The 17292-nt window shown below is 36.2% G+C and overlaps 2 protein-coding genes and 1 long non-coding RNA gene across 4 annotated transcripts; 1 reads left to right on the plus strand and 2 right to left on the minus strand.

The window, feature by feature from the left end:
* Window positions 1–233: 233 nt before the first annotated feature.
* LOC119630930 (glycerophosphocholine phosphodiesterase GPCPD1) lies at window positions 234–16468 on the minus strand. Of its 2 annotated transcripts, XM_062668174.1 has the most exons (8): window positions 15282–16384; window positions 15086–15171; window positions 14560–14785; window positions 13560–13769; window positions 12756–12878; window positions 11665–11799; window positions 1667–8262; window positions 234–1180 (listed from the first exon to the last, which is right to left on the minus strand). In XM_062668174.1, exons 1-7 carry the CDS (start codon window positions 15327–15329, stop codon window positions 8257–8259), a joined length of 834 nt encoding a protein of 277 aa, XP_062524158.1. In that variant the 5' UTR covers window positions 15330–16384; the 3' UTR covers window positions 234–1180; window positions 1667–8256. The 2 variants fall into 2 exon arrangements, with proteins under 2 accessions (XP_062524158.1, XP_037877392.2); XM_038021464.2 differs by having other exon boundaries at window positions 15086–16468.
* Window positions 6764–8239, minus strand: LOC119630929 (serine/threonine-protein phosphatase 1 regulatory subunit 10-like). Its single transcript, XM_038021463.2, has one exon. It carries the CDS (start codon window positions 8237–8239, stop codon window positions 6764–6766), a length of 1476 nt encoding a protein of 491 aa, XP_037877391.2.
* Window positions 8259–11900, plus strand: LOC134198756 (uncharacterized). The gene is made up of 2 exons (XR_009972930.1): window positions 8259–10193; window positions 11673–11900. It is a non-coding gene; the product is annotated as an uncharacterized LOC134198756 (long non-coding RNA).
* Window positions 16469–17292: the final 824 nt, after the last annotated feature.

The following is a 17292-nucleotide window of genomic DNA, read 5'->3' on the forward strand; positions in this document are numbered from 1 at the left end:
AGCAACTTTGAAAAAAATAATCAGGTCACTATAATTAGTAGGTATTGATTTTGATTCCGAGTAAGTTGCACAGTTGTTAGATAATGTAGTTTCTTTTTGGAAGAATAACAATTTTCTAATCTTACACAAAAATGTAATGTTAAATATTTGAAAAAAACTTTATACCTATTTTCCTTTTAGGGAGTACAAAATATTGATGTGTACAAAGTGAATGTGATTTAATAAAAATAATATTTCAATTTAAATTATGTTTTATTAAAAATTATTCTTAACATACAGGTACAAAGGTTACATAACATTAATATTTATTCCTTTTCATATATATAAGCCCATATTTAGCACATTTGTGGAAAACAGAATCAAAATAATAATGAGTTGCTAGCCATAGAAGACCAGCATAAAAGTCTTATTAAAATCTGTTCAGTAGTTTCTGAATGAAGAGTGAAAATACTTACAAAACTTCCTATTTATAAGTAAGGATTACTTATTTAATTAAAGAGTTTTGTAGGTGGCAAACTATCTAAAAACTTTCTATTTTCCACCAAGTTGACATCAATTATCCTTCCTGCATATATATTTATTGTATTGTTTTTTTTATAGTCTAACAAGGGGTGATATTACATTTGCAATTTCTGGGAGTTTGTTGAAAAATATATTGCTTGCTTGACTTACAGATAAATCGAAATCATCAGCCAATTGAGAGAATGTTCTATTTAATGTTATTCTCATCAGACATAATATAATATTTTGTTCAGAAACATTTGTATGTTTCTCAATCAAGCCTATTATGAAACATAATTCTTGTGGAAGACAAATATATAAACGTTGTTTATTTTTCACTTTAGATAAAGTTGTTAACACATTCATTTTTTCAACTTTTTAGTCTTCTTGAGAGCTATAGTCTGAAGTGCACAAGTCTTTGATGGAGTGGAGATATAGAGAGATAACTCATAGTCAACAGTTGATCCTTCTGTTGCTGGTGCATTTGACTCATCACTGTCAAATTTGTCCTCAGGAACAACAGTTTTTTTTTTGCTGGTTCTGATTGTTTACTTATACTTGCTTCAGATATATTAAGGGGTGATGTGGCAATACACACTTGCCTTGCCTTTGTGTTCCTGTGCTGGAGCTACTTGGATAGCTTTGTCATTACTACACCTATTTTCAAGTGGCTGGACATCTGGAAATATGAAATAATGTTAGCAATTTCCAACAAACGTATAGTTTGTAAATATATAGGATTATATGTGTACTGTCGTAGTAGTAGTAGTAGTATTTAACTTCCTAGTCATCATCATCAGCCCATATAATATATCCCCTTGCTGGACACTGGCCTTCACTACCATTGAGAGGGTTTTTAGGCCTTAGTCCCCCACGCTGGCCTAGTGCTGGTTGGTGGATTACACACCTAAGAAAATCCTAAGAACATTTAGGTGTGCAGGTTTCATCACAATGTTTTCCTTCACTGTTAAAGTAAGTAAGTGATATTACACTGTGATAAATTTTCATTTTCACAAACTTCCTAGTACCTTATGTAATAGGAACTGAGATCCACTTGCCCATTTTGGCTACTTCCACTAACTAACTAACTATTCTCATTTTTTCTGATATTGTTATTTGATTAGGAGATCTGTGAGTGTAACTAATTATTGACAGTTACACCTACCTTGACTACAAGATGGCAAAGGTATAATAATACGACACATCTCATTTTTAGTCGTCTCTTCAATTTCCTTGATAATAGTGAGTCTTTGCCGTTTCACAAATGCAGGCCGAGGTTCACTATGAGTGAATTTTCGTTTTCTATCTGCCCGACAATCGAATTTGGATGGTAAACAGTTTGGTTTCATTCGAATTCATTTGATGGAGCTCATTATCTTGTATTGCATATAATTCTCCATGTCGTTTTCCAGCTAAAACATGAAATAATTTTCCAACAATTTCAATACATAACCTATAAAAAAAATATTAAAATGTTATTTTACTAATGTTAGGAATATAATTTCGACTGTGTCAAAATGTTATTATAATGTATACCTACATTATCTCTTGAAAGATAAATAATGAACATATTTACTTATTTGTTTATATTACCTATGTGAACTCTTAACCTATCTTTTTTATACCTTCATAGCGATAAGTATATAGGAGGATGGAAAAAATGTATTTGGTCTAACTTTACGCGAATGCACATTATTTTATTTATTTATTTTTTAATTTTTTTAATTAAACTGTATACCAATTAATTGATCCTTCAGGATTTATAATTGTTTTTTTTTTCACGATTAAAACCGCGTAGAAAGTTTAGGCATTATAGTTGACGCATGCGCCATAGATTATACACTTATGGCATGCGCAGTACACATATTTTGTATACATTTATTCAAGTAATACAATTAATTAAACAAAAAATGAGTAATTTCGAAAGAGAACAAACGTATTTTATATAAGAACAATCGAAAATGAATATTTACGAGTAATTAAGGACGAAAAAATATTAAAAATTGCAATCGAGGGGCTAACTTTTAGATATATTTTTAATATTTTTTTTAAAATAAATAAATGGGGAACAAACAATTATTAACAGTGAACAATCAAGAACAAATGATGAACAAACGAATTAATAGAAAATAAGTAGAAAACAGGAAAAAAATTTTTTTTTGAGGGGCTAACTTCATTCACCTGTTCGAAACCACTGTGATCTATATAGGTATATACCTACATATTTGATTTGTCCATTAGACAGACAAATAGCACATAGCCCATACAGCCAAATCGTAACAAAGGTCAAAGCCATGTCTGTTGCCTGACAAGTAAATAATAATAATAATAATAATAATAAATTTGTATTTCAGAATTAAATTCCATATGAAGTGCTAGTAATACAAAATCTTTCTTAAAAAAAGCAGTTCATTTTATTTATTTTACATTGACCATGGAACTGAATTAGAAAAATAAATTGTTTGCCGAAGTGCAAAATTGTGAAAATTTTCGAATGGCTATTCCCAATACAACAACAATAATATATACTAGCGCAACATTACCACTTAGTTAAGTAACTGTTTCCTTAATGTTACGCATATAAGCATAATACGGTATTCAAGAGAATTAATGATTAAGTTACCCCACTTTTCTACTATAAATACGAGTGACTACTGTCGCACAATTCTCGCCCGATTACACTCGCATAACCCCTAGATAGGAAGATAGGAAACTAAAACTAAAAAGATACAATCTGTAGTTATTACACCTATTCCACCTCGAGCAGCCGAACGAGGTGAAGCTTTCTCTTGTTATTGTTGTACACTTGAAATAAAACAAATGGAATTCATCGGAAAAGTGAGCCTTAATTACTTTTGGAGGACAAGGAACTCTGGAATGTTGTTGACATGGAAGACAATGACATTAATGAATCTATTGACGTTAGCGATTCTGACGTCATAATTTGTAAAAGTGACGTGGCGCCGCCAATCGCTGACATCACCAGGTACTCCGTTAAACCTACGAAGCCCTTCGAGAGCTTATGAGAACCTACCAATCTTCACATATTTAATAAACACCGCAGATCCTACATCGATCCGTTGATCCGTTATAGAAATACCTAAAAACAGTAATGTAATTTATTTCACAAGATATGAAAATATGAACAAAAGTTATTGATTCTTTAAAAAATGCAAACGCATTCCCGTCTTCCTGTGAAATAACTTTATCGGCACAACTTGTTTTAAGCTTTTTAGTATCTATGAATCCTTACATTATATTTATATATATTTTTATAAAAACCGGCTGCCACCCTTCAAACAAAAAAATCGGTTGTCTGTAAAGTTGGTTTACTGACGATAGTTGAACGTGACAACGTCATAAGAAAATACTGATGGAATGGTTTCATTTTTCATCGTTGCTATAAACAATTGACACCACATTCACTGAACTTCATACTTGACGAAAACATGTAAATGTATTATTGTATAGTAGCTGTCCACGCGGATGCATCGCTTACTCAAATAGGAGAGAGACAGATGTCGAACGCTGCCGAACGCGGAGGCCGATTGTGCCTCTTTGTCGCTCGTTGCGCGCTCTCGCTTGCACTTCAAGCCTTAAATGGAACGCCTCAGAGCGAGGTAACGCCGCATGTTTTTTCGTGCGTGCAGCCGGCTCCATCGAATTATAAGACGTTGTCACGTCAAAAACGTAATATTACCGTTTCACAGGAGAAGTCGGCAACGTGGTGATACATACCTACTATGTGGACTCGCAAGAAGTCCTACCATCAGTACGCCTTTTTTTTTATTGCTTAGATGGGTGGACGAGCTCACAGCCCACCTGATGTTAAGTGGCTACTGGAGCCCATGGACATTTACGACGTAAATGCGCCACCCACCTTGAGATATAAGTTCTAAGATCTCAGTATAGTTACAACGGCTGCCCCACCCTTGAAACCGAAACGCATTACTGCTTCACGGCAGAAATAGACAGGGCGGTGGTACCTACCCACGCGGACTCACAAGAGGTCCTACCACCACTAATTACGCAAATTATAATTTTTGCGGGTTTCACTTTTATTACACGATGTTATTCCTTCACTGTGGAAGTCAATCGTGAACATTTGTTGATGTGTACGCAATTCATTAGAAAAATTTTATTGGTACCCGCCTGGGATTCGAACACAGGTGCATCGCTCAACACGAATGCACCGGACGTCTTATCTCTTAGGCCACGACGCCTAACATCTGTTACGCATAGCATACCTTTGCAGGATCCAAAGAAAAACAAATTAATCCAGCGAATGGTCCGCGAGGCCATTGACATAAATAAATAAACACCCTAAGTTTAATAGGGATAATCGTTGGTGCTTATCATCTGGTATCTTCTTTTTTAAGTATGGCAATTGGCTTCTTGTGATCCTGTAATTGCCAGTAACAAACTTACAAAAATCTTCAACTTTAAATTAGATACGATACCTACTCGGTGTGCAAGTACATACATAGTGCGAGTTTTTTAGCCATCTCAATTATGTAAAAGTATGGAGGGTAGAGGTAAGCAGAACCGTCTCATATGGGAGAAGCTTGAAGAAGTGTCCCACTTTCAGTACTAAATAATAGTTCAAAATCCTCCAGAATGGCGCTAGCATAGGCACAGGGTATGATATGAATTGAGCAGCTGTTAACTGATTGAAGTATGCTGAGTTAGGAAATTTAATATATTTAATGAAAAAAGTAGTTAGTGACAGTGTAATATACAATACCTCACATGTTTACGTAGTCCAAACTAATTTCGTCAATACAACATAAAAAAATTACTGTGGTAAAACGTGGAGACGTCGATTGCATTTTCATATTAGCTTTAAATAAAATACTTTTTGTGATTTTGTAGTGCTTACAGTTCTTTCGTCCTTTTTTATTTCTCTATCTCAACCTATTAACTTTCAGCGCCTTTTTTTAAATTTACTCGGTTGCTACTGTAGTACCACCCTTATTTAGCAGATTTTAACGGACACTTTTCATACAGAGACGGTTCTCCTTACCTCTACCCTCCTTATGTAAAAGTTAACTCAAATTTGTATGGAGTTGGAACGTTTGCCGCTAGGGGCGCTGTTGTATGAAAAATATTTTGGTGCCAAATTAGGTAATGTTGTTGTATTTCAGACTGTAATCGATTGGGATGCAACTAAACGAAACGAGATGAGCTGAAAGATGAAATAAAGACTCAGTAAAATGGTGGTTAGGTATTTACTGAGACTTCAGTGGACTCTTTGAAGGAATCCGAGAAGCCATCTCCAGTGACTTTGCTTTATTTTCGCACATTTATACACGGTCACAGATGGAGTTAAGGAATAATATCGTGTAATAAAAATTAAAACTGCAAAGTTATAGTATTTTTTTTATTACTTACATGGTTGAACGATCTTACAGCCCACCTGGCGTTAAGTGGTTACTGGAGCCCATAGAATTCTACAACGTAAATGCGCTACCCATCTTGAGATATAAGTTCTAAGGTCTCAGTATAGTTACAACGGCTGCCCCACCCTTCAAACCGAAACGCATTAGGTACTGCTTCACGGCAGAAATAGGCAGGGTGGTGGTACCTTCCCGTGCGGACTCAAGAGGTCCTACCACCAGTAAGTTTGGTAATTACTATACAGTTTAGAGATATAATTCAAGTCTCACAGTGGATGGCGCTATACACATTGTGATGTCTTTGAACTTCGGTATCCACTCAACATTGCCAGGTTTATACTAAGGCTTAAATCTGACGTATTACGCTTAGAAATCTTTAATTATATTAATCATTTTCAAATTTTCACAGTTAAGGCATCAGCAAGTCACCGACAAAAGTGGCTACGATTGTTTTTCATGTGCATGTCACCTGCCGCCTTTTAACTAACTAAATTACCATTTTTAAACTATTGATGTCAGTCACAGTGTCTCAACAATGTTGTCTACATTGTCTAGGTCAATATTGTTATGTGTCTACTTTTTGTTTCATTATTGATTCATTATTTTATCAATATAAAAGATTAGGTTTATTTAAAACTAAATCGTCATGCTTACTACATAAATTGTATAAAAAAAAGCAAGTGTTTCAATTACGTATCTATTTTACTCAGTACAAACTTTTATATACATAACATTATAATATATTTATATCTTTTGCTATTTTACCAGTCTTTGTTGAGTATCAAACTCTTTTACAGCTAATTTACTTTTAATCTTACTTTATTTATTTACAATATGGCTAATTTAGATATTTACATTTATTCTCTTTAAAAAGGACAGTTCACACCTGGATGCAAGAATGTACAATTATCGCCCTGCCGACAAGATCCCTTCCTTTGAAAATACATACAAATTGTCTTTCGGTTCCCGCGAGGGCCTCCTCCTCTACCACCCCTGGACGGATTTTCCCAGTTCCCCGCACCCTTTCCGCGCCAATGACCATTGACACCGCGACCACGCATGGCTCCTCTAAAATTACCAGGTCCGGGACCAGAACCAGGGCCAGGGCCATTAAAACCTTCGGGGCCCGGTCCCGGAGGACCTACCATGTTGAAATCCATCGGATACATATTCTGTTGCATATTGAAACTTTCCGGTGGTACAGGAATCATTGGAGTTGGGTTTCCGAACATCTCCGGAGCCATCATCATAGTCTCAGGTGAAATCATCATACCTTGTGGATGGCTTCCGGGAGGCATCACACCTGGTGCTAAATTGTGGGTTCCTATTGGACCAGGCATTCCATTTGGTATCATCTGTTGGGGTATTCCATTTTGCCACTCACCAGGAACGATGTTAGGGCCTTGGAAGGCAGGTGGTACTCCAGGAAATTGCGTATTAGGAAAAGTGTTTGAAAATTGTGTGAGATTGTTAGGGAATAATGGACTAGCACCAACAGTCATATTACTCGGTGTTTGGGGTGGAGCATTACCTCTCGGTTCAGGCCAAGGCATATTTCTAAAATCACTTATATTATCTTGATTTCCAGTGACATCTTCCAAGGGAATTATTGAGGGTTCAGAATAGGTGTGAGTTTCTAATTCTGGTTCAATTGGGGAATCAGGAATCATTGCCTTGTTGAAATATAAAGGTTGTAAGGTTACTTTTTGTCGTAGTGCCTGTATATCTTTCTCTTTACTGTTTTTGCCATAATCTACTTGTAATTGTCCTTCTAAATCTACTAAAATCAAAGGCTTCCAATTTGTACGTTCTTCCATAACGTCGTCATTACTAAGGTTTCTTGCTTTTTCGAAAGCTTCCCTTTCGTGTATTCTTTCTAAATATTTCATATCCGTGAATGTTTTGGTGACATTTATTCTTTCAGTCTCATCCAGGTCAAATACATGAATTGTTTCTAGTTCACTGTCAGGTTTCCATTTAATGTTCTTTTTGGGACCTTTTTTTCTATGATAACATAAAACCCCTTTTAATCCATTAACTGTTAATGTATGCGGCCCAGAAACGTCCATCTTGTCGTCTTCGACTTCATTTTCTGTGGTCACGGGACTAACTGGTTCTTTACTTTCATGACTTTTGTCTTTACGTTCTTCTGCATCCAAAGTATCTTGGTAAAACCTTGGCGGTACAGATTTACTTTCGCTTGTGGGACTACTGAGTGATGTCGGTGTAGGTGGAGGTGATCCGTCATTAGGATTGCCATCCTTCGATCCGCTCGTACGCCTTTTTCTTTTCTTTGGTTCCTTCTTATTTGTCGCTGAAGCATTGAGTGCATCCATAAACATATCGCTTTCCAAAAGTGTCATGGCTGTAACAAATAAAAAGTATTAAATTAATAAAAAATTATAGAATTTTACTGGGCTTTTAATTTCTTGCATCAAGTTTGAATTGATTGAGTTAGTATAATGAAACCATATAAAAACATACAAAGTATTGTAAAAACCTAGAACAGTTTCAATTTTGTCAACTTTCTATCATCTAGATATCTTCGTATTTTTAACACATTATTATTAAAAATAGGGTATTAAAAATAAAATCCGAATGAAATTATTATTTCCTGTACACAAATGAAGTCTGAAATTGTTGTAATCTAAAGGACAAGATACCTGATGCATTCGTATTGAGCGATACGACTGTGCCGGTGTTCGAATCATGTAGGCAATAGGCATGTACCAATTTTTATAATGAAATACTCAGAAATACGTATCTACTTAACAAATGTTCAAGTCACGATGAAGGAATAACATCGTGTAATACAAATGAAACCCGCAAAAATTACAATTTACGTACTTACAGGTGTTTTTTTTCTACCTAAGCTGATAGTCTTGAGAGCCATTTCAGCGAAACCGTAACTAGTAAGTGAGCTCACGGGGCTCAAACCTGACGATGTTGCTAACAGTAACCCTAGCGAGCGCAGTGCTTCGCAGAATCTATCACCGGATCGGAAACGCGACCCACTGAGAAGATCCGGCGAGAAACTCAGTGGGCTGTGTCTCTGGGTTAATTTACTCGGCGAGTCCTTCGTCGCAAGCGACGGGCTCGACGAGAACGATGACCGGTGCATCCTAAAACCGGTGCATCCGAGAACCTAAAAGCACCGTTAGTGGATCGGGAGGCTCCGAAATGACGTGTTTTGTGCATTACTGTTGGTAGGGCGCGTTATTAACCCGCACAATTAGGTACCACCACCCTGCTTATTTCCGCAGTGAAGCAGTAATGGGTTTTGTTTTGTAGGGTGGGGCACCCCTGTAGGTAGCGGCCTCCCCCCAGTGAAGGTCAAGGGGCGACCTGAGGGGGCAGAGGCCGCGCTGGCGCTACCAGCACTCTAGCGTGCTGCCGAGGAGATACGAAAGAGCGACCGGTTGGCGGTGTATCGCGTCCCGACCCGACAGGCTGGTTCTGGTCCAGCGGGGTATTCCGGGACACCAGCGGCACCGTCTGGGCGGCCTGACGGGCTGCCGTACCGAGACGGCCGACGTTTTAGAGCTTTCGATTCGCCTCGAAGGCTCCGTCGGCTGGGCGTCCTTGGGGTGAGCCCCGCCGTCTGGTTGTAGTGTTGACCGCGGTAACCCCCCTACCTCATCCGGATTTTGACCTCGGAGGGGAGTCGTTTAGTGGGTGGGCCCTAAAATCCTTGGGCCCGCGGTCTGCTCACAACACCATGCAGACCGTTGAGTCTCACATACCCCGCGCGCCCCTTTTGCGCGGGGACTTCGTAGGAGGTTCGGCCCCCTACCCGAAAAAAAATTACGCTGATGATGTCTAGGGGCCACTTACACCACGTAACGTCTTCCGGCAAACGATTTGCTAATTATGTCTTTGTAAGTCTAATTTTAGGCGGCCACCGTAGTCTAAGTCCTTATAGACATAAAAACCTGTGAAGACACCAGATCAAAGCTTCAATTGAATTAGGTAGATAACCATCACGGTTATCGTTTCAAAAGTAATGATTGCTTCGTGACATGATGGTGCTACCACGTATACGGATTCAGAATACATCTTGCCACAGAGGTGAGAATTATTCGGGAGGACCAGAGGAAGGTTGTTAGATTAATGAGTTGAGAATATTGCAAATTACTTTTATTAGGCCATGTTCGGAGCTAATATCACACAAGATTCTCTAGTCTGAAGGAATAAAATGAATAACACGTTGAACGCCACACTAGAAACCATGTTTAGCCCGGCGGAGACTGGTATCTGCCATTTGATATCTCGGAATATTTGTACATCGCTATTTATGTAAGTGAAATTTTCTGAAAATATTCGCAAAAGAACATCCCAAAGATTTTTGAACGATTCTCGATATATTGGTGCTATGTGCTATGGGGAGAAAGTATAATTTCAACGTGTTAAGCGAGATACCTAATATTCATTATTATTTTATATTCACTTATTAATTTATAATATTAATATCTTCAATTGTGAATATCTGATGTTGAAGCTGTTGACCGGATAAACCAAATAAACAAGTTATTTACGCAACAAATTACAAAAGTATAACATTGATAGGAGTTGCGTGAGCAAAGCTTGGCAACGTGATCTATCACGTGACGTCCCATAGTACGATCTAATCTGTTGCCGGATTCGACTCAAGGCCACGTTATTGTAAATTTCGTGCCGATCGATTTTATTAGGGACTTATCTTGTTCGTTTGACTAGATAAATCAAACATATAAGCAATTTTTTGTTGTTAAAAATACCTATAGTTGTCCCCTCAAATAAAAGCAATAGAAACCGATTTTTATATGTTTATTTTAATATCCGTTCAGTTTAAAATTCAGTGAAAGCTTTCTTTAACGGTAACTTATTTTATAATGAGCTATGTCGCCATTAGCAACTCATAAAATTATATTGAAGTAGTAAATCGCATAAAACCGGTCACAAATTACATTCGCCACTACATTTTGTGATCCATATAAAATACAAAAGAGTAGAATATTCTTAAATTATATTTTCTGGTGTCTGTCATTTAACTTTTTTTCTTACCTAACTGTCAGCAGCTTTTAGAGACTTGAGGCTTTAGAAGCTCAGTCTAGAAAATTGGTAACATCTGCCTTATAAAGAGCAGTGCTTCGCAGAATCTACCCCAAGATCGGAATCGCGACCCATTGAGAAGATCCGACGAGAAACTCAGTGGGTTCTTTCTGTAGTTTATGTTACATGTCGAACTCGACGAGCGACGTATTTTTTTTTACTTACAATAGTGGCTTAGCTGGTGTTAAATGGTTACTGGAGCCTATAGACATCTACAACGCAAATGCGCCACCCACCTTGAGATATAAGTTCTAAGGTCTCAAGTATATTTACAACGGCTGCCCCATCCTTCAAACCGAAACGCATTACTGCTTCACGGCAGAAATAGGCAGGGTGGTGGTACCTACCCGCGCGGACTCACAAGAGGTCCTACCACCAGTAGACCAGAACAGAGAACGGCCCAAATGCCTAAAAGCAGCGAGTGGATCGGGAGGCACCGAAATAACATGTCTAGGGCGACGGCGGCTATTCGTTGTCCCGTCAGTTGGGTGGGAGGTGTAACTTGCACACTTTAAAAAAAACAATGTCGAAAACAAAAATGGGTTAAGTTAATGAAATAATTAACGAAATATATAAAATGAATGTTAGTGTTGAGTTTTCAATTAGGGTCGGTTTTGGTAATTGAACGAATACCAGTTGTATTTAACTGTACAACAAACATTTTTAATTAACTTACCTGCGTAGGATCACGGAGCAGATCCTCGGTGTGCACGACGATGCCGAGCAGATCCGAGCTCACGGCGCTCTGTACGGCCGCCGGGATAGACAGACATCTTGGGTCCCGGTACGGCTGGTACTTATTAGTGATACCCTAGAATAAGTTTTCAGACTGTATATTACTGTTTTGAATGTTCTAAATAGACGTGTTTATCATTCATAGATAACATGAATAAATAAGTAATACAAAAACAACAGATGTTTCTTTTATAACATTTTAATTTAGGAAGCTATGTATTTAAATAAACATGACTATTCTTGATTACCATTTTCGTTGAAATGTTAACGTAACGAATTAAGTGACTTCTAATTTATTAAGAAAAAGCAAATCTAATAAATATAATGAAAACTTGATATAAATTCAAATTAATTTATTAATATTAAATATGATCATATTTGTAATATTTTCAATTTTAAAATATATGCCAAAAAACTGTAAATTCTAAATGAAAGAAACACTTAAATTTCATGATGAACTATTTATGCATTGGTCGAGCCTATCTTGAACTCGCCTTGTCTTTACTAATATATTTTCCGGAGGAAAGCATTTAATTCGAAGTCGTCGTGGCCTAAACGTCCGGTGCATTCGTATCGAGCGATGCACCGGTGTTCGAATCCCGCAGGCGGGTACCAATTTTTCTAATGAAATACGTACTTAACAAATGTTCACGATTGACTTCCACGGTGAAGGAATAACATCGTGTATCAATCGTGCGTCGTTGATTTTTATAATCAAACCCGCAAAATTATAATTTGCGTAATTACTGGTGGCAGGAACTCTTGTGAGTCCGCACGGGTAGGTAGCACCGCCCCGCCTATTTCTGCCGTGAAGCAGTAATACGTTTCGGTTTGAAGGGTGGGGCAGCCGTTGTGACAATACTGAGACCTTAGAACTATATCTCAAGGTGTGTGGCGCATTTACGTTGTACATGTCTATGGGCTCCAGTAACCACTTAACACAGGTGGGCCGTGAGCTTGTCCACACATATAAGCAATAAAAAAAAAACTTTATTTCTACAAATACAAAGTTAATACGCCATTTATACTCACCACAGTCAAAAACATTACAGGATATTTGTTTTGCTTATTCCTAACCATAGTACAAATGTCTGGATTGAAGCAAGAAAACACAATGCGGCGTTCACCAGCATGTTTCAGTACCACTTCCAACACCTGTAACAAGAATACTACACTAGTAGCTTCCCACTAGCAGCTGTGCCAGGGCGGATTACTCTTTACAGCACATAGGCGGAGAGCTGTGTTCAGTAGTGGGAATAAAGGCAGCTTATTCTATTTTCCAGGGTTCAAACTATTTCCATGCGGAATTTCGTCAAAACCGGTTCAGTAATTTGGCCGTGAATTCGATACAGACAGTTACTTTCATTTTAATAATTTTATTTGCTGTGTAACTAACTCTTAATAACATAAAAATCATTTAAAAAATATTTAATGTCAGCTTTTTGTGACATCGGATTTTAATGGAAGAAGCTTAATTACTGTAAATAAATCTAGGTCTACATGTTAAAACTACATAAAAGTCTGTTCAGTACTGAAGATGTACACTGATAAATAAACAGACACAATGAAAAGAATTAAAAAAAAATGTTTGTTTATCTTACTCATATAATTTAATTTGAATTTTATAATAAATTAATATAGATATGTATAAAAAAAGAAGGTGCTTGGTATTACAGATACGAAAAATAGCCATCATGCAATTAATGCAACTAACAAGTTTTAACTAACTAAGAACAACTAACAAGTTTTAAAATTTAGTCATCTTTAAAATGCAAGGCAATTAATTATTATAATGATCTTCTCTGTTATTTGAATTAGATATAATTATCACCTTACCTTATCAACATAAGTGTTCATATCAAATGGATTGTTTAATTCAAATGTGCCATCATTCATTTCCATTGTCCATTTTAATTCCACATTGAATCCAACATGGATATCTATTGCTTTAAGAGCATCTTCTAAAGTCGGAAATGGTTGGTGCTCGTCCAAGTCATCATCAAAAAATAAAGTTTCTTTACTTCGTCCTTCTACAAGATGGTATACCTGTAAACAATATATCAAGATCTTGTTACATGCTGTAAGCAAACCCTAAGGTTTGCTCACAGCAAACAACAAAGCTAAAACATAAATTCAGAACAATAACTCGGAGGAGAATACATATTATTATTCAGAACAATAATTCTGAATAAATACGTCTTTTTACAATTTTATTTTATTTCTCTTTTTGAGTAATTTTTATGCCTAATGATATAAATATTTTACAGGGCGTATTGGAACAGATTCTCAAAAATACAATGGTGGTGAAGGTGAATTTTTGAAGATAACTTTAACTTTACAACTGTGATGGATTCTAAAAAAAATTAAATTTTTTGCAGTACGTGAAATTTTTACTACAGCTCAATCAAATAAATCTGAAGACCATTCGAAGTGAGCATTCGCCAGTTGTACATATCGTTGACTCACAAAATACAAAAATATATTATATGCTTAGCTTCACAAAATAAAATTATTTATTGTTTACTTTAAAGCAGTTTAATATTGTTTTGTGAACTTTGAAAGTCTCCTTAAAATACAATAACAAAAAAGGTGAACCCAGTACTTATATTTTTAATTACAGAGTAGCATCCTTTTAATTATTTTTTTACTACTGCATCTTTTACACTTTTGTTTTCAATAAATGCTTAAAAACACAGTTTTACGCTTTTTAATGTAATATATTTTAAACTTGTGACTCCAGTTATAGCAAACATTGGAACTGATATGTAAAGTGAATTAGTTTCTGGTGAGATCTTCACTGTGATGAACTGTAAACAGCTAGGCCTCATGAATGTACCTTCAGTTTTTGTAGGTGTTCCAAAGTCAAGTCCTTCACTGGTAATTCAAGCATTTCTGTAAATTCAATTTCCTTCTTTCTTTTCATTGATATGCACACATAAAAGTCATGATAAATAACTGGTATCATATCTTTACTCAGTTGAACATCAAACTCTAGCAGATCTGCACCACTTGCAGCTGCTTTTTTAAGAGAAGCTATTGTATTCTCACGAATAGCATTTCCTCTGAAAAGGATTATTTGTTATCCAATGGACTTTTTAAGAATATATCCACAATAAACAGTGTGGCCCAATGATATTTATGAGTAAGTGACTATTTATGAGTCAAATTTTTGATTAAAAACTAAGCAGGTATAGAATATTTTACAATTTGTAAAGGTCATAATAATTTGTGTGCAAAGTTTTTTGAAGAATAACCTCATTTAGCAGTCTATGTGCATTGAAATTTTAGTATTGATAATGGAATGAAAGAAATTTGTATTTATTTAAACTGCTTGCTGATGATGTGAGCTGAGAAACACTTACTCTTTTGTTTTAAAACTTGCACCCAAGCCTCTGTGTCCCACTTCTAACCCTGTCCAACTTGAGTCCCAATACTTGGCATACGAAACCTGCAAGTTACAAAGCTTTTCCTGTATAGGACAAACTGTTAGGTATCCAAAATTCACAGTTCCAAGAGGTCGATGTTTTACATTGCATGTTACTGGCAATTCTAAATTACCTTCTGAGGGTTTGAACATGTTTGGTAACACATAAGTGTATCCAACATGACAAGGAGGATCTTCAGATGCTGCACGACTACTATATGAATAAAAGTCTATTAGATAAGCCAGCTGCTTGGGATTTGGTGTGGTAACATTTACTAGCAGAACATCATTTAATTTGTACTCTCTTCCAAATTGTTCCTGCGGTTTTAAATGACATATATTAGGATCATTAGCCAGTGTTGCAACTTCCACTAGCACTCCAGCTGGTAACTCAGTATCTGTGGTATCAGTACTTAGCGAAGATTCTTCAATATGCGGTTCTGTTCCAAAGAATAATTTCACTGGAGTGACTTTAATATTTATGAGTCTTTCAGCTAAACGGCTTTTTAATTGTAAGGGATTGTTTGAAAATTTAAATTGAATTAGAGTTTGATTGGTGAGCCATCCAGTACTGATCCCTTGTTTTTTATCATATTCCCCAAATACATCTTGTGTAGGGTGAAGCATGGTTTGTTTTATCATTCTTGGATGTATATTTGTTTCCCATTTACGAATAAACACGTCATTTGAGTTCTCATTTAAGAAACATATGGCATAACGATATAAAACTTCACAAGTATTTGGTATTGTTAAAGTTTTAAGCCAAAGATTGGAAGCCTCGTCATAATCCATCATAATTATTTTTGTGTAGTCCCATTCACCAAGTTCTGGAGTGTTACCTGTTACGAACACTTTCTCCTTTAAGGGATTTATATCCGGAACGGTTACTGAGAATTGCCATTGTTGGGAAATTAGTTCAGCCTTTTGTTCTGGTTCAGGTTCGGACATTTTTTTTTCGGGTTTGGTTTTTTGTATTTTTCTTTCTTCTAGGAAAAACCAACGTTGCATTATATTAATTTTACCATTGTTTGCAATTTGCCATTGTTTATTTAACACCAAAGTTTTATTTACAGATACTGCGTTTTATTAATTTATCGTTTTAAATTTACACATAATTTGCCAACATTATTTTTTATGACAAAATTAAATGATTACTTGTTGTTTTTGGGTTGTCACTATCTATCATAGAATAGATAATGAATAGATACCGTACCTACATAAAGGTACGTAGGTAGGTACCTAGTTAGTACCTACCGCTACTTAAGTACAAAGACTATAAATCTATTGATCTATCAGTGATCTCGAACGTCATAGAGCGAGATCGGTAGACATGCCAGCTAAAATCGGTATTTTGTACCCAAAATCGGTATTTGTCAAAAAATATACAATATTCAATCGAATCCGTTTATTTATTGAAAAAAAAGAACTTACAGACTAATTTATAACAATCATATTTAAGAATAATTATTTTTTATACCAAATATTGTTTGGCTATAGCTGCAGTCATCGTCGAATTAATTTCAAAATCAAAACAATTAGCTGTATTACAGAGTCGTTTTGCATGTAATAGACCAGTGATTTATTCAGTAGACAGCCTACTTCGCTGTTTTGTTTTCAAAAGATTAATATGTGAAAATATGCGTTCAACGTTAGCGGATGAATAGGGAAGTGATAAAATATTAAGGATGAAATTAGACAACAAAGGAAACATTTGAGTTTCATCGCCACGTTATAGTAAAGTTACTTCATCCTAAAATAGTTCTACATCATTAGGAAATGTTTTGATTTGTTCACAATTTCTTAAAATGCGCCACTCTATATCAATTTCCTGGAAATCATTGCTCTGAACAATATTGGGAAAGAGCCTACTCTAAGCCTGCACTAAGTCCCTATCTCTTCCTGCTTGTGATGGATGCCTTTACATCGGAGATACAGGAAGAGCCCCCTTGGTGTATGCTGTTTGCCGATGACATAGTGCTCGTCGGAGAAAACGGGCTCGAGGTCCAAAACATACTGGAGAAATGGCGAGTGTTGGCCTAAAAATCAGCAGATCGAAAACCGAACATCTGTTCTGTGATTTTGGCGGTCTCTCCAATTTCACACCCATTTTCCTCGACGGAACACCTTTGCCAGTATGTCAAGACT

Source organism: Bombyx mori, chromosome 4 (assembly GCF_030269925.1).
Source record: "Bombyx mori chromosome 4, ASM3026992v2".
Taxonomy (NCBI): Eukaryota; Metazoa; Arthropoda; class Insecta; order Lepidoptera; family Bombycidae; genus Bombyx; species Bombyx mori.